Source organism: Balaenoptera acutorostrata, chromosome 8 (assembly GCF_949987535.1).
Source record: "Balaenoptera acutorostrata chromosome 8, mBalAcu1.1, whole genome shotgun sequence".
NCBI classification, from domain to species: domain Eukaryota; kingdom Metazoa; phylum Chordata; class Mammalia; order Artiodactyla; family Balaenopteridae; genus Balaenoptera; species Balaenoptera acutorostrata.
In genome coordinates, this window is record NC_080071.1 from 88,302,114 (window position 1) to 88,319,392 (window position 17,279).

Below are 17,279 nucleotides of genomic sequence, written 5' to 3' on the forward strand. Positions count from 1 at the left end.
TGGGCTGGACATTTTCAAATTGGGGACTTTGCTTTGATTGGGTCTAGGGACATTTGAGGGACGTTTTGGGATCCAGGGTGTAAGCACATGTGAGCGTATGTGCCACGGATGTCATCAGGTTTGACGTTGCTGATAGGAACGTGAGGTGGTGCAGCCACTTTTCAGACAGTCTGGCGGTTCCTCAAAACCCAGGGTTTCCACGTGGCCCAGCAGGTCCCTTCCTGGGGTTACTCCCAAGAGAAGCGAAAACACGTCCCCAATGAAGCGTGGGTACGAGTGTTCACAAATCATAGCTCCAGAGTGAAGCAGCCCAAAGGTCTGTCAGCCGAGGATCCCCCAGTGGGTCGTCGCTGTTCGCCATTAACCGGCTGAAGCGCTGAACTCAGATGAACCCAGTGCTCGTGGCCTGAAAACGAGCCCCGTGATGGGAGCCAGACGCAAAGGGCCACACGCTGTGTGATTCCATTTCTAGGAACCATCCAGAATCAGCAGGTCCACAGAGGACAGAAAGCAGATTGGTGGTTGCCGGCGCTAGGAGGGGTTGGGGCTCGTGGTTGAGGGGTGTGGACTTTCTCTTTGGGGTGTGAGCTGTCCTAGAATTGATCGTCGTGACTCTGAGTACATGGACAGTCGCTATGGAGTTGCACATTTTAAATGGGCGAATTGTATGTTATGTGAGTTACATCTCAATAATGCTGTTACCTCCCCGCCCCCCAAAAAACCAAAACAAACAAACAAAAAAACTGAGTTTTGCCCTCAGGAAGAACTGCTTAGAGGCTGGTATGCGGAGTTGTTCTCAATGGCCTGAAACCCCCCTTTGCAGAGAGTATTACACAGAGAAGTGCGTCATGAACAATTACTTTGGCATCGGCCTGGATGCGAAGATCTCCCTGGACTTCAACAACAAGCGTGACGAGCACCCAGAGAAGTGCAGGTGGGTGCCGGCCCCGCGTACGCCTGGCGCTCGGCTCTTTGTTTCTCCTTCCGGCCGTGGGGTAATTTCTGGGGCGCACAGAGCCCTCAGGCAGAGTACAGACACGGAGCCCGAACGCCTCGTCAGAAAGCGGGGCGCGTCTGTGTGTCGTGGCCACGGCAGTGGCATCTCCATGTCACCCTCAGGTGGGGTCGGGGCTTGCTCCCCCGCAAGGCCCTCGAGCAGGCAAATGCCACAGGAGAGGCCCCGGGGCGGTTTCGCTGGGGGTGTTCAGGTTCTCCCCTAAATCACCACGTGCTGTCTCCCCCTGGCCTGGGAGAGGATGGAGAGAAATGGGAAGGTTTCCTACTGGCTGAAGTAGAAAGTCCTCTCCTCCGGGGAGACATGACAAGGGAAGAAGGGAGTTGATGTCCCCCGCCCCACCCCGTGGTGACCATCACCTGGAGGGCAGACTGTTCAGCTGTGACTTTCTAGAACTAGAGACAGGGAAGCTGGTGTGGAGTTTGGGCGGAGAACAGCCATTGATGCAGGAGGAGGGGGCCCCTTGCTGGAGAGCCTGCAGACCTGCCCCTGCCAGGTGCCCTTGTCACTCGGAGGGAGGGGATCAAAGTGACACCTGAGGAGTTGCCTGGCAATCCCCCAACTCCTGTGTGATTGGGCCTTTCTCAGAAAACAAAATCAAGCATAAGAGCTCAAAAACCTTGGAGCTCTGGGGCTCGAGTGTCGGAAAAGGCTCAGAGGTCCCCAGTTACACAGCACATGATGGGAGCCCAAATCATTTGGAGATACCCCTGTTCGTCTGAATACAACTGAAAAGGCATTAAAATGCGTGTAATTTATCAGAGCAAAATAGGTGAGGAGCAAGGCCACATGTGATATGTTTTTAGAAACTTGGGGTCCTGGTATATAATCTTCCCTGGGTTTGTATCTTTGAGAAGATCTGCTTAGAAAGTGCCATTTCTACAAATCTACCCTTAAAAAGTAATTGGGAACTTCGGCAAAGAGGCGTTTACCAAGGGCCACTGCCACGTACGTCATAGAGCTCAGGGGTGGGAACAAGCAGAGACCCGTCGAAGGGGTTAATTCAGCGAGTGCTGGCGGGAAGTGCCCCGTTGTGGTCATTCATGCTCAGGACACAGGGCGGTGATCTCTGTGCAGGGCGAAGTGCACAGTTACTGCTATTTCAGCTGTAAATCAAGTTCCTAAGGAAGTGCACTGAAGCATTTATCATCAGTACTTACAGATGTGGGGATTGTGAATTCTCCTTTGTGCTTTTCTGCCCTTTCCAAATTTTCTGTGGTAAGCATAATTTTATAGCTGGAAAAAAATTGTGATTTATACTTTTTTTGTGAGGTTCTGTAACGTCTTACCTTTTTTACCTCTCAGGGTATGATTACTTTCTTGGCAGTGTTACTCTTTAGCAGAATTTCTGGTCAGTGAATATATCTCTTCAGCCCATCTCGCGTGGACATGTGACAAGGGCATGTCCTCCTCATCTTAACGGTGTCGCTGCTGGGGGTGATTGCCCGATGTGACCCGTTTGTGATGAGGTGGCAGCAAGGGCCGTAGGTAGCTGTGCAGAGAAAGCTGAGACCCACGTCAGTCCTTTGCTTTCCGCCCCTAGGAGCCGAACCAAGAACATGATGTGGTATGGAGTCCTCGGCACCAGAGAGCTGCTGCACAGAACCTACAAGAACCTGGAGCAGAAGGTCCTGCTGGAGGTGAGCAGGCGGCCCCCTGCCGGCCCCGCTGCTGACCCGGCGGCCCCTCGGCCTTAGCCCAGGGCGGAGTGCTGCGGGGAGGGAGCCCCTGGCTGAAGCCTGGATCTCTCTTCTCTCCTTTTATGCATTTCTACCGCTCAGTGTGACGGGCGACCCATCCCACTGCCCAGTCTCCAGGGAATTGCTGTCCTCAACATTCCCAGCTATGCTGGAGGGACCAACTTCTGGGGGGGCACCAAGGAGGACGATGTACGTACGAGGGTGCTGGGCGGCAGGGGCCCGAGCTCAGGGAAGGGGACGGGGGCGGGGTCACCGGAGAGGCGGCCCCTTCGGGAGCCGCGGTGGAGCCTCCCGCTCTGGGGGTGCTCCGTCAGTGAGGCGGAGGGACGGGTGCAGCGGGGCCCTTGTGCCGGCAGCGGGGACGCAGTGGAGAGCAAGGCAGGCAGGCCCAGCTCCCGCAACCTCGAAGAAGGGGTGCCAGGCAGGACAGGTGCGGTCGCGGGTGTGGCTTGGAATCCAGGCCCGGATCTGGGAAGGCTCCTAGGAGGAGGGGCATCTACACTGAGACCTGAGGGTGACTCGGGGTTGGGCAGGTCAGGTGGGTACGGGGCAGGAGCAGGCGAGCGAGGCTGTTCCCAGCAGAGGGAACAGCGTGTGTGAAGGCTTGGCGGCCCGGCGGGGCCGGGTGCGGGAAGGAGGTTCTCTGATGGTGTGCGTACTGGGCGGAGCACGGCGAGGTCAGAGCTCCCGAGGGGTCGTGTAAGCCAGGGAGGAGTTTGGAATTTATGCCAAGAACTCTGGGAGCATTGATAGGTTTTGACCAGGGGCCTGACTTCCTTCGTACATCATAGCTAATAAAAATAGTTAACACCAGCTGCACGCTGAGCGTGCGCCGGTCACTTCTCAGCACTGTGCCTGTGTTGACGGCCCTCGTGAGGACCTGTGAGGAGCGTACCAGTGTTCGCCCCATTTGACAGATGAGGGAACCCAGCTAGAGAGACAGTAACTTGCCCAAGCTCCCACGCTAGTAAGTGGCAGGTCCGGGGTTTGATCTCAGGCAGCTGCTTTCAGGATCTGACGTGGAGACCCGTCAGCAAGTGTTCACCCCGTAGCTTCTCCTAGTAGTGGGCCTGTCTGGCTCTCACCAACGCAGCGGCCCCCGGAGTGAGAAGGATGCGCGTGGCGGGGGGACATATTCAGGGAAGCTGGGAGCAGAGGTCAGCTCTAAGGCCGGCCCTTCCAGACCTTTGCAGCCCCGTCATTCGATGACAAGATCTTGGAGGTGGTCGCGGTGTTCGGCAGCATGCAGATGGCCGTCTCCCGTGTCATAAAGCTGCAGCATCACCGAATCGCTCAGGTACCGGCCGGCGTCCTGGAGGCGGGAGGGACCTGGGTGGAGCTGTGGCTCACACACGTTTGGAGCGGCAGGCCTGGCCCAGAACCGCGCGCTCGAGATAATTGGGCCCCCGGGGTGCAGAGCCCAGGAGAGTGGGCGCTTTTCCAGGATCGCCCCGGCGGCCTCCTGGTCCAGAGCCCGTTCTCACCTGCCGTGTTTTGACAATTAAAAAATACTTTGGAAACTGGGGCTGGCTTGTACCCTCCCTGACTCACTCTGTGGGTACCACCTGTGTCCTGCCCGCCCCTGCTGAGGTGGGGTGAGATGAGACGGGCCTGGCTGACCTTGGCCCCTGGGCCTGCAGCTCTTAGGAGCCGCAGCCTGAGTCTGGGAACAGCGGCCGAGCGCGTGGCCTCACTCGGCTGCTCTGAGGCCCGGCTCGGGGCTGGCAGGGTGGGTTCCCCATCCTGTACTTCTGGCAATGGGTTGGGAAGGGTGTGTCTGTCGGTGGGGTTGGGGAGGGCGATGTTCTCGTGCACAGAGATGGGGAGCTCATGGTCCCCTGAACCCGAGTCCTTTCTGTCCCCACCATGGGCTGCTTGAATTTCACAATTTTAATTCCTTGGCAGTATTTTTTGTTGAAAAGAGGAGCACTTGTTGGGTGTTTGCTCTGTCCTGGGAGTGGCCCCACATGCCCAGGGACCCAGCAGCTCTTGGTGGTCGTGTGTCCCCGCCCTGGGCCTGGTGCTGGTGTCTGAGCACCGAGTTCCCCGCACTGCGATCACGGAGGCGGTGCTGGGTGCAGGGCAGTGGGAGCGGGGTGGGGCAGACCGCCGGGCTCCATGAGCTGCGCCCCAGGCGGGGATGCTCCGACCCCAGAGGCTGGGGGGGGTATGGTGTCACCCCAGGGGTCAGCCGGCCGGGGCAGGGGTGCGTAGGGCAGGACGGTGCCTGTGGTGCCGACAGTACTTGAGGGCTCCTGGGGGCAGCTCGGTGACGGCTGTGATGTTTGCTCAGTGTCGCACGGTGAAGATCTCCATCCTGGGGGATGAGGGCGTACCTGTGCAGGTGGACGGAGAGGCCTGGATCCAGCCGCCAGGGTACATTCGGATTATCCACAAGAACCGGGCCCAGACGCTCACCAGGGACCGGGTAAGACGGACTGCCTGCGGCGCACATGTGCCCCTTCTAGGAGAAGACCTGGAGTTTTTAACGTTTTGTTCCAGGAATTTATTTATTTTTTTGAAGATTAAGTGAACAGGGCTCTAATTTCTAGGCTCGCTCCCTCTCCCCCCAGCGTTAAAAAGAATGTCTCCCTTTCTAGCCGGTTATCCCGCTCGTGTCCCAGCGGTGCTTGTGGTTAGATGTGTGCTCGCAGGAGAGAGTGTAACGCTGGCTCCTGCACCCTAGGCCTTTGAGAACACCCTGAAGTCCTGGGAGGACAAGCAGAAGTGTGAGCTGCCCCGCCCTCCGCCGTTCTCTCTGCACCCGGAGATCCTGTCCACGGAGGAAGCCGACCAGATGGACCGGTTTGGGCGGGCAGCGGGGGCCCTCATCCACAGGTGGGCGCCACCTTCCCTCCGCGGTCCACTCCTCCGCCAGCGCGCCCGGGCCCCCTGACGTCACGGGGACGACCCAGGTCCGTGGCTGGGCCGCAGGCGTTGAGATGCCCCTGCCGGATCTTATGTGCTGTCTGCCTCCTTCCCGAGGGCCCGGCCCGGGTTTCTGCTAACCCCGGGCTTTGGTATTTTCACGAACGGTCTTCCAGGGATTACTCGGGGTTTATGCAGGTGGAAGCTTCACACCACAGGCGTTTTCAGAGGCAGCTCTTAGGTTTTACAGCCTATCCCGGATCTCTGAGGATAGTACCCCTCCTGCCTCCTTTACCCCCCAGAGAGCGGGTTTGCTCTTAAGAAGCAGACCTTGTAGTTATTTTGAAAAAACAAAAGCCAGCAGCCAAAGGCGTTTCCTTCTCCTACGCAGCCTCCCAGAGCCACTGCGGACCTTCCAGCACGGTGGTCGCCGCTCTGCCCACTGTCCGTCCTCCCCACCCCCCGCTGTGTCCACCCACCTCGCTCCAGCATGGCCCTTCTGCCTGGTGACCTGGGCCCTCTCGGTGGCCACATCCGCTGACCCCCTTCAGCCGCTGTCTGGCTGTGTCTTTGCATTGTACCTCCCCCCTGCCTCACCTCTCCGTCCTGGGAGCCGCCGCAGGCCTGGTGGTCCTCCACGGCCCTGTCTAGCTTCTTCCTGGCTTTCTCTTCTGCCTCCTGCTACTTACCCGCTCGCTGTTTTACAAGGTGTAGGTCTCATTTTGGGCATTTACTTCCTTGGCTGAGTTTCTAGAAAAGTTTGGGATTTTGTTGTCAGATTTCCCATTTAAGGCCTCCTCTGCCAGCGGTCAGGAAATGATTGGCCGTCACGGGTCATCATGGTCAAGTCGTGGTCTTGTCGGCCCTCTGGGCCGAACCTGGGCTTGCGTTCCAGCGAGGTGACTCACAGGCTGCCGCTCTTTGGTCTGACGCGTGCCGTGTCTCCCTCTAGTATCCGGGAAATAGCGCAGTCCCACCGAGACGTGGAGCAGGAGCTCGCCCACGCCGTCAACGCCAGCTCCAAGTCCATGGACCGAGTGTACGGCAGGCCCAGGACCACAGAGGTGCCTGCGCTTTTCCGGTCTTTCTCCTGTGGACCCCTTTCGCCCTCGGGCCGTCTCCATGGTGTCTGTTCTGGTTCCTCTCAGGGGCTGAGCTGCAGCTTCGTGCTGGAGATGGTGAATAACGTCAGAGCTCTGCGCAGCGAGACGGAGCTGCTGCTGGCGGGGAAGCTGGCCCTGGTGAGCTGGGGGGCCACTTGCTGTGCGCACAGAGGGCAGCCCGTCTCAGCCCAGGATCCCCGGCCTTGAGAATTCTAGGCCCCCCGTCGGAGGGGCCTCAGAGGCCATCTGAGCTGACGGTGTGGCGATGCTCAAACCCTCCGGCCCCATCTCGCCACGTCATCTCCAGGGTGTCCGAGACTGGCGGACGGGACCTCCTGTGTCGTAGACGGCGCTCTGCCCCAGACCCCCCAGGTGTGCGGCCACCGCCACGGCCAGGCTGGCCAGCCTTTTCCCCGCCCCCAGAGTCGGCCACCCTTCCTCACTCAGCCCTGCAAACCTGGCTGATGAGTCAGCCCTGCGGAGGCGTGCGGCTGGAGCTGGATTGAATCGCAGAAGCCAGCACAGGGCAGACCCGAGAGAGCGCCTGGCCAACCTCCTTGTTTTAAAAAACGAGGATGTGGAAGGTCACGGAGGGGAAGGCACTGGAGAACCCCCCTAAGAGTCCAGTTCCACACTCTCTGCTCTCATTCCAAAATACCGCGCTGTCCTGACACGTTCCAGCTGCTGCCTCCGCGGCCCCACCATGCTTCCTGCGCTCTGGTGCAGGCAGACTGCTCCCCCGCTTCCGAGAGAGGGTCCCGAGGAAACCAGAGCAGATGACCCGTCAGCCCTGCTGGTGCGATTTTCAGACGAGCTTGGTCTGCCCCATCATTTACGAGAGGAGAGTTTAATTCTCTCACCCGACACTACTTACGAGGGGAGGTTCTGAGTCTGGCCCTTAAGTGGCGTTCTGTGACTCAGGTTCCTTGCAAGTTTTTAGAACTCTCTCTGAGAGCAGCCCATCCCTTGGGGCAGACCTCCCATCTGCGTGGGGCTCTGCCACGGCCCCAGCTCCTCCCTGCCGGTCACCAGCTGTGTCTCTTCCCTCCCTGCCTGGAGCAGCAGTTGGACCCCCCTCAGAAGGAGCGGCTCACGGCTGCCCTCGTCGAGATGGGCCAGCAGCTCAGGAAGCTGGCGGACACCCCCTGGCTGTGCCAGCCCGTGGAGCCTGGTGAGGAAGAGGTATGTGGGTCACAGGGCTTCAGCGCGGCGTCCCTGGACACAGGGGCGCTCCCTTCGGTGCCTGAACTCACGTGCTCTGTCCAGCTTTGGGATTAAGATGGTGTTGGTCCTGCAGCCCCTCATCTGGCCTCCCACGCTTCTCTTTTAAGATGCCTTCAAGGCACAGAGATGAACTTCGGCAGGTAGGAAGGAATTGGGAATTGCTGTTAAGAATGACCCTTGGTGACTGGGGCACAAGTTGCCCTTGGCAACAGAACTGCGGGGCTGTCCAGGACATAGGTGGAAAGAAGGCTGAGCCCAGCCCCACTCTTTGCCCCCAGTGTGGCGGCACATCGGTTAGCTAAACAGCGACTTCCTGGGAGTTTGTTGTTGACAAGGGCAGAGTTGCTGTGTTCAACTCACAGTCACGCTTTTCTGTTGTGCGTATTTAGAGACCCCAGCTTGCGCAGGTCTTACAGCTGGGACAACAGATGGGACCCTGGGCATATGCGCCCCAGGGGTAGTGTCTCCTGAAGCAGGAGAGGCAGGAAGAAGGCCCTGGAGATGCGCTTGTTTGGTGGTTGGTTTTTGCGGGCAGCACCTGGAGAGAGGCAAACCCTAGATGGCCTTCCTCTCAAGGGTGGAACAGAGGTGGGCCAGGAGAAAAGTTCACCAGGTAAAGAACTGCTAGACACATTAGGCGCCCCTGCTGCCGGCTCGACTGTTAGGACCCATGGGCAGCAATAGGGCAAGGGGACAGGGGGCCGGCAGTCCAGAGCTCTTCTTGAACATGCAGGCGTTTGTTGACAAATGTGAACCCCGCATGGAAAACTGACTCAGAGGCCTTCCAGCCAAGAAACAAAACTCAGCAACTGAAGAATGAGGACATTTTGGTTCAGAGGGCCAGGCCAAGCTCATCAAAATTTGTAGTTAATTATAAATATAAAAATTTCATTTAAAGAAAATTACTAAGATAATAATATGTAAAATATTCAACAAATGTAGCAGTAACCTAGGCCTGTGATTCCAGATTATGTTTTCAAAGCCTGTGAAGTGTGGGCAGTGCAGTGGGGAGACAGGGAAGAGGACATGGACAGGAGTGAGGGCACATTAAATCCCTCCTCTTACGGTGGAGGAAGGTTAATGAAAGTTCTTGACTTTGATAATTAGAGAAAGGTAGAGTTAATTATGTTTTAAAAACTTAAACGTAGTTCTAAAGGTAGCTTCTAGTAAAATTGAAAAGGTGTATGTCTTTTTGAATCACCACAAAAGACACAAGCAAAATGTAGTCTGTGTCGTAAAAGAAAATAAAAGAAGTAGTAATGGTGGAGCTAACAGCATAAAAATAAGAAAATAGAAAATAATATAACTGCTCCTCTTAAAAGCAAATTATTCTTAGATTGTGTTAAAAAAAAATCTAACCAAATACTAGTCACAGGAGCCCAGTTTTCTCTTCCATACCCTCAATAAAAAATTGTGACCCAGAAAGATTAAAAATAAAACAATTTCAAGAAAACACAATAAAAAATCCGAAGTAACAATGTAAAAATAGAGTTGCATACCTAAGGCAGTAAATGATAGAGGATCACTTTATATTGGTAAAAGATAATAACCGTATCATTATACTATATACTGTATAATTCTGAGATAAACTTATGATGGTTATAATAATGATAAAATCTTGTCCTAATACAGCATTTAAATGAGTTAAAGTATGTATTTCCCAATATGTGAGATTTTTTTCTAATACGTTTTTTGTTATTGATTTTTAACTTAATTTCACTGTGTTCAAAGGCAGTTGTTTGTATGTTACCAGTCCTCTGAAATCTGTTGAAACTTACTTAATGGCCCAAAAGGTAGTCAGTTTTTATAAATGTACCTTATATCCAGTTGTAATTATTTACATCATTAAGTCCTTACTTTGTTTTTTATTTTTGTGTCTTCTTGATCTGTCAGTTACTGTTGAACTCTCTGACCGTGAATGTAGATGTCTCAATTTATCCTTGCGGTTTTGTGTATATTTGCTGTATGTATTTTGAGGCTATGTTATTGAGTGCCTACAAGTTTTATCATTATATAAAGGCCTTTATTAATTCTTTTTGTTTTCAAGTCCACTTGTTTGGTATATTCTTTTTCATACTTTCACTTTCATGCTTTATTTGGAGTGTCGCTCTTATAAATAGCATTGCTAAATTTGGGGTTTTTATTCAGTATAGTACTCTGTGTTTTGACTGGAGAGTTCAGTCTATTTACATTTATTATGATTATGATATTTAGATATATTTTTACCATATTTTGTGCTTTCTGTTTGTCCCATTTTTTTGTTTCTTTTTGTTTCTCCTTTTTGATTGATGAGTCTCTCCTTCTTCCCACACAATTCTGTTTGTCCCCTCTACTAGTTTGGAAATATGTACTCTTCTGTTCTTTCAGTGGTTACCCCCAAAATTTTAATCTTAATTTACATGCATAAAATATGTAAGGCTACAACTTCTTGAAATGATAGAAAGTGTCAGAAACCCAATTTTGTAGTGTGAGCTATCCCTATTAGTCCGTGATTAATCATGTAAAACAAACTGTCACAACATCTGAACAAAGCAAGTTGATAGAATACGTATATGTAGAATATATATACAAGTATATATCATGCTTCTCTATAGAGAGAATTTTATACTCTGCAAAGAGGGGATATGCTTTCTTTTCTGTTGCCCATAGGACATTTTGAAAATCTGATCGTTTTCTAAACTAGGACTACTACTGATGGTATGAAACTCTCTGTTATCATTGCAGAAATTGAGAGGAGGAGTTTAGAAACTTTTTTTTTTTTTTTTTAAAGGATTTTCTTATTTATTTATTTATTTATTTATTTATTTTTGGCTGTGTTGGGTCTTCGGTTCGTGCGAGGGCTTTCTCCAGTTGCGGCAAGCGGGGGCCACTCTTCATCGCGGTGCGGGGACCGCTCTTCATCGCGGTGCGCGGGCCTTTCTCTATCGCGGCCCCTCCCGTCACGGGGCACAGGCTCCAGACGCGCAGGCTCAGCAATTGTGGCTCACGGGCCCAGCTGCTCCGTGGCATGTGGGATCTTCCCAGACCAGGGCTCGAACCCGTGTCCCCTGCATTAGCAGGCAGATTCTCAACCACTGCGCCACCAGGGAAGCCCTAGAAACTTTTAAGCACTTGAGAGGGAAACTTTCTTTATGTTGAAAATAATAAATTTTTTTTTATAAATTTATTTATTTATTCATTTATTTTTGGCCGCGTTGTGTCTTTGTTGCTGCACTTGGGCTTTCTCGGGTTGCAGCGAGCGGGGGCTGCTCTTTGTTGTGGTGCGCGGGCTTCTCATCAGGGTGGCTTCTCTTGTTGCAGAGCATGGGCTCTAGGCGTGCACAGGCTTCAGTTGTTGTGGCACGTGGGCTCAGTAGTTGTGGCTCGTGGGCTCTAGAGCGCAGGCTCAGTAGGTGTGGCGCACGGGCTTAGTTGCTCCGCGGCATGTGGGATCTTCCCAGACCAGGGCTGGAACCTGTGTCCCCTGCGTTGGCAGGCGGATTCTTAACCACTGCACCACCAGGGAAGTCCCAATAAAAAACTGAGGTTTGTATTTTGTATGCCTTTTGGGGGTTTCATTTTTCTAGTAATTTGTCTTACTTTCTTTCATTAAAGTACCAGTCCACTGTGGAATGGGAATTTTTAAAGCTGGTTCTTTTCCAGGGGTAGTTTGAGCAGCACAGCTCTAGGCCACAAGGAAACCTCAGATACTAACTCAGAACAGAAATTGTGCCAACTGTAAACCATGGCCCCTGTGCTCCCAGCGTGCTGCTCTGCGCAGGTGGGTAGCTTCTGCCTCCATGCAGGTTCTTCAGTGAAGACAGGGAGGGCAACGATTTTCTTCAGTTCATGGGCAGGGTAGCAGCTGCTGCGGTGGGAGGCTCGCAGCCTGGTGCCCAGTTGCAGGGTAACCAAGCACCTCAGTTTATTTGGGACTGTCAGGTCTTAGTACTAAAAGCCCATGCCACAGGGATTGTGTGGCTCTAAAGCTTTAAGCCTGAAAGTGTTTTCAGAACAACTATCACCAAATGCCATGCAGCCACCATGGAAACAAACACAGAGCACCACGAGTCCTCCCTGGATGGCTGACCTGAATGCTGCCTGCCTCATGAACCCTCTAAGCCACGTCTAGAGTGGCCCTGGTTTCCAGGGTTCCTAGATGTGGGCCGCTGAGACGGAGCAGATGTTAGTTCTTGCAGTAGTAGGTGGGAAATAGGACCGATGGCACCTGAGGTTTAGTTGCAAAACCAGAAACCCTCTGGAGCCAGCTGGGGTGGTGTTACTGCAGGCATTCACCCGATGGGGCCTGAGGCCAGAAACCGAGGGCCAGGGGTCCCGGGAGTGAAGGGAAAACCACGCTGGCTCCTGGGCTCCTGGCTTCTCCAGCCAACTCCGCTGGTGCCTTCCAGCTCAGTGCTGCCACCCTCTGGGACTCTGGCTCGCCTGCCCCCCCATGCAAGGGACCAGGAGGAGGTGAAGTGTGAAGGGCAAAGGGAACCTTGGAGGGGGAGGCACCATATTTCTACTGGCATAAAAATAGGAAAATCATTTATTTGAAAGGAAAAAAAGTGATAGGTCTTTGAGCTGGTTCTTTGAAAGGAAAGTTAAAAAAACCATCCTCTGGCACGTGTAATCCGGGGCGGGGTGGGGGGGCGGGGGAAATGAACAAAATGAAGTGATAAGGGGAATATAACAACAGATATGAGAATTAATCAAGTTATAGCATATACAAAGAAATGACAATGAATCTTACAATCTTGATGAAACTGTTGATTTTTCAGAAAAAATTTAAATTACACAAATTGAAATCTCAAGATATTTTAAAAGGAATAGTCACAGAACAACTTGAAAAAATAAATTTTACTTCCAAAGGGAAAATGTCACGGAATATATAATTTCCATATATAAGAAAGTGTCAAAGCTGGAAAAAGATGGACATTGTCCCAGTTCATTTTTTTAAATTGTGGTAGAAAAACACAATTTACTATCTTTGTCATTTTTAAGTGTATAGTTCAAGTAGTGTTGAGTATATTCACATTGTTAGGAAACAGATCTCCAGAACTTTAAACATTTCATTTTTAAAAAACCAGCACATTGGATTCCAGACTTCAGTATTATCAGTAGATCCCTTGAAGTTATATCTTTAAATCAAATAGTTGATGAAAGAAGTTATTTATAAAAGAATTCTAGCTGGAGCGTGTAGGATTAAAGCGCCATTTTGCGTCCCTGGGGACACGAGATTGATGGAATTAGCAGCTCTGGACCACCCGGGGAGTGGGGAGGTAGGGAGACACCCATCAGAGCCAGAGCGCGAGTTGTCCTGCAGGGCAGACGCCTGGTCTCTCTACAGGTGACCCCGAGGAGGAGAGACTGAGCCACAAGAGCTGGGTGTCCCCTGTGAACCCCGTCAGGGTCCTGATTCAAAGGTTTGCTCCAAAGGTTTATCCACACATATCCAGCTGTGAGGATAGACCTTTGGAGCAGTCGGGGAGATCTGATACAAATGGATTCACGAGAGCCAAATGAATTCTTGTTAGTGGTATCAGGTGTGATAATGGTGCCAGAGTGTGTTTTCAAAAGAGTATTCTTAGATTTGCATACTGAAGTACTTACGGGTGGAGTAATTTGATGTCTGAAATCTGCTTTTAAAAGGCCGAGGAGATTAAATAAGATAACAGGTCGATAATCAGCCACATTCTACTAGTCTCCCCGTCTTACCAGTGGAAGAAAATATGCATATTGAAAAAATTAGAAGTAAATTTACAGCTCATGTTTGCATTGAAGAAAGAAGTTGTAGAGTCAGGAATCGGATTTTGTGCGGATTCTGGAGAGTACCTGCCTCACACGTGGCCAACCCTCCTGCAGGCGGCGCTCAGGAGTGAGGCGCTGCTTGTCTTGGGGCAGGAGAGCCCGTGACTGTGGTGACCGCCCGGGAGGTAGAGTTCTTGCGTGGAGCAGCTGTGCTAGAATGGGTGCTTGATAGTTTTGCCAAGAATAAGACATCTGTAAAAACAAGTTTCTGCATTACGCACAGTCATTGACTAGAAAATGTCATTGTAAGAGGTCTCTTTCCACGAAGATGACCGTGCAGGGGCGTGATGAAGATGCAGGGTCACGACAGACGGGGTGTGGAGATGCTTAGTATTTCCAGGCTCTAGGTTGGGTGCAATCCCAGTAAAAATGCCGGTGGAGTTTTTTTAGTGCGACCCGATGTCCCCGTCAGATCTGAAAGTGTGTCATAAAGCTGCGCAGTCCTAACTGTGCCGGTCACTGTGGGGATGTAGGTAGACAGGGCCCAGGGGCAGAATCCAGGCCGGCGGGGCCAGGAAGAAAGTGGCACACCTGAAAAATAAGGAAATTACGCTTTCTTTATTTGTGAATAGGTTTATACACATTATCAGAACAGGTACGTGTTTGTGTGTGCACAGAATGCTTTACTGGCGGAGACCCCTGCCCTAGCTTCTGTGAGAATCAACAGAGAAGGTCCACAGACCTGTGGGGAAGGGGCAGTGATGGCTCCGCCGTGCCCTGGACTGCTCTGTGGGGAGGTGGCCACCGAGCAGGGACCCTGTCCCCGTGTCCCTCTTACTCCCTCTTACTCCCTTCCCTCCTTGATTCTGCCTCAGGGAGCAGATCGCAAGGAAACAGTGCAAAGTGCAGGAAAAGCTTTATTTAGAAAGATACTCGTGATACTGATAGTCAAAGCCCGCCAGTGCAACGCTGGAAGAGTGGCTAATAACTTACCAATCTTGATATAATGGTCCTGATACTTAAATAATATAGAGAGAGCTTTCTAGTCACATGAGAAGTAAACACTATAAAATGAAAAAAATAGAATATGAAAATAGATACTTATCACTGTGAAACCGCTTTTTAAAGGCATTAAAAATCAGCAATAAAGACTAAAAGTCAAGGAAAAGCCCGGGAATAAGAGTATCAGGAACGATGTGTCTTCCTAGCTCCGTGCCTGTGTGGTCGAGGGGTGGCTGAGGTCTTGGTGAACCGGGGTCTGACTCTCACCGTTTCTCGTTTGCCCCACAGAACGTGATGCTGGATCTTTCCAAGCGCAGCCGCAGCGGTAAATTCCGCCTGGTGACCAAGTTTAAGAAGGAGAAGAATAACAAGAACAGAGAAGCTCGTAGCAGCCTGGGAGCCCCGGGTACCTGCCCTCTCCTGTTCTCCTGGCCGCCCGGGCTGTGCGGGGCCCAGGCTCTGCTTTCTCCCTGGCCTCGTGCTCGTCCCCGTCGTCCCGGGCCCACGGCCTCCGGTCATGCCCTGCGCCGACCCGTCTGTGTCTACAGAACCGCACCCCAGCTTTCCCGCTCCACGTGGGAGGCTCACCGGTGTCACGCCCTGCCCTGAACTTGCTCCCGGTGCAGATTCTGGGTGACAGACAGGCCACCGAGCCGCCTGCCTGCGCTAGATTGGGGCACGAGGTGGGGAGGAGACAGCAGAGGTGACAAGACAGAGACACAGCTCACACTCTGGCCACACGTTGGCCCCCTGTGCCTGCTTCCTCTGCGGGGCTGCTCGTCCCCCATTAATCAGTTCATTGATCAAGGCCCCTGCGCCGGGAACCTGGGCTGCCAGTGGCCCTGGGCCGTGAAATCAATAGAAAATGGCACTAAAGGATGTTTCTCCTCTGGGTCAGTAAACTGGGGCTTTAGAATCTCCATTCAAAGTGTCGGCCCTGACCACAGCTGCCCCCCAGGCTCTCAGGTGCTGGGCGGCCCCAAGCCTGGATTTGGGGATGGCATTTGCTGCCAGTAAGGGTAGCTCCTTTTGATTTTTCTTCTTCGCATGTTTGTCCAGAAATTGGGTTTCTTTGAATGATGGTGGCTCTGACTCCATGGAATCTCTGCATATGTTTCCCTTCCCGCTGTGGGCTGGAAGTGAAATGGACCCCTCTAGAAGGGAGAGGGAAGCTGACCTCAGCCGGAGTCAGACCCATGTGTCCCTCCTGGGACAGAAGGCTGCCGGTGACCTAGCAGGAAAGGACACCAGCTTGTGCAGCAGCTCACGCCCCCGAGGGCGGGCAGCTCCCCTCCTCTTTCTGCACAGCCTGGGGCGGCACCTGGGGCTGGGTGGTGGGTGCCTGCCTGCTTGCTGGGGCGTCTCGGGCACCGCTTGCTGGGGCGTCTCGGGCGCGGGCCGCCGCCTGCTTGGCGCTGGGCTCTGGGCACTCATCGCACTCGTGCTTTTCCGTCTCCGACAGTTCACCTCTGGGGCACAGAGGAGGTTGCTGCCTGGCTGGAGCACCTCAGTCTCTGTGAGTATAAGGACATCTTCACGCGGCACGACATCCGGGGCTCAGAGCTCCTGCACCTGGAGCGGAGGGACCTTAAGGTACTTCCGCAGCGTCTCCTGGGAAGGCGCACCTGCGCTCCCCGCGGCTCCCCTGTCCCTTCCCTCTGACCTGGCCGTGTCCCAGCGTCAGCAGTCTCCTCACCGTTCTTCTCAGGCCTTTGTGCGTGACCCGGGGTGACGACCTGGGGGTGATGCGCGGCGGCTCCCAGACGTGATGTCTCACCTGTCGCGGCCAAAGCCCGAGCAGACCCCGTGGGCAGCCTCGCGCTCTTAGCCTAACTGGACAGTGAACCACGTTAGCGTTAAAAACCCTTTGGGGAATGCAGCCCTCCGCTAGCCGAGCTGAAGCGTTCTCTGTGATGACAGCCATCCGGGTGAAGGGGACCCAGCGGACGGGGTTCCTTCCCCAGTTGGCCGCTTTTCGGCTCCCGCAGTGGCCACGCTCGCCCGTCTCCCTCCCCTCGGGAGGACGCGGGGCGGCCTGACCCGGGGCTCCCGGAGCCTGGCTCTCTGTGCCGCTCAGGCCACGTCCCGAGAGGCTGAGAGGCCGCCGAGGGCGTCGGGACGGTGGCGCCCTCGGGTCGCCTGCCTCGCTCGTCTGTGTCTTGCTCCGTGTGCCCTTGACGACTCCCGTCAGGGACCGGGACGTGGCGGGCGGCCGCGGGCTGCTGGTTTCGGGCGGCGTCTCCGGCCGCGTCCCCCGTTGTCGCTGTCACCCTCACTCGTGTTCGGACGCGGGCGGCGGCGCGCCGGGGCCGCCCCCGCCCCCACCCCCACCCGGGCCTGAGCGCTGTCCTCTCCTTCCAGGACCTCGGCGTGACCAAGGTGGGCCACATGAAGAGGATCCTGTGTGGCATCAAGGAGCTGAGCCGCAGCACCCCTGCCGCCGAGGCCTAGCCTCCGCCCTCTGGGCCTGCGTCCCCCGCGCCTCCCGCGACTGAGCCGGCCCGGCGCCGCTCATGGTGCTACTCCCGCCGCTCCGACCCGGCCCGGCGGCCCGGCTTCCGGGTCCCGACCCGCAACACAGCTACCTTCCAGCCGCCGCCGCCCCCGCCCCGGGCCTGGGCTCCTCCGCGTGCCCTC

At 53.9% G+C, this 17,279-nt stretch overlaps 1 protein-coding gene across 7 annotated transcripts in view; it reads left to right on the top strand.

Annotated features, from left to right (window-relative positions):
• DGKD (diacylglycerol kinase delta) overlaps positions 1-17,277 on the top strand; it is a 107,773-nt gene extending 90,496 nt beyond the window's left edge. For 5 of the 7 annotated variants that reach the window (XM_057551760.1, XM_057551762.1, XM_057551761.1 and 2 more), the window contains 12 exons: positions 761-934; positions 2,559-2,655; positions 2,797-2,904; positions 3,899-4,012; positions 5,009-5,143; positions 5,402-5,553; positions 6,536-6,647; positions 6,732-6,824; positions 7,749-7,868; positions 14,931-15,048; positions 16,105-16,235; positions 17,004-17,277. In XM_057551760.1, the coding sequence (XP_057407743.1) occupies positions 761-934; positions 2,559-2,655; positions 2,797-2,904; positions 3,899-4,012; positions 5,009-5,143; positions 5,402-5,553; positions 6,536-6,647; positions 6,732-6,824; positions 7,749-7,868; positions 14,931-15,048; positions 16,105-16,235; positions 17,004-17,093 (1,444 nt within the window). In that variant the 3' untranslated portion in view covers positions 17,094-17,277. The remainder of the gene's footprint in view (positions 1-760; positions 935-2,558; positions 2,656-2,796; positions 2,905-3,898; positions 4,013-5,008; positions 5,144-5,401; positions 5,554-6,535; positions 6,648-6,731; positions 6,825-7,748; positions 7,869-14,930; positions 15,049-16,104; positions 16,236-17,003) is intronic. The other 2 variants (XM_057551765.1, XM_057551766.1) reach the window with 1 other exon arrangement.
• The last annotated feature ends 2 nt before the right edge of the window (positions 17,278-17,279 follow it).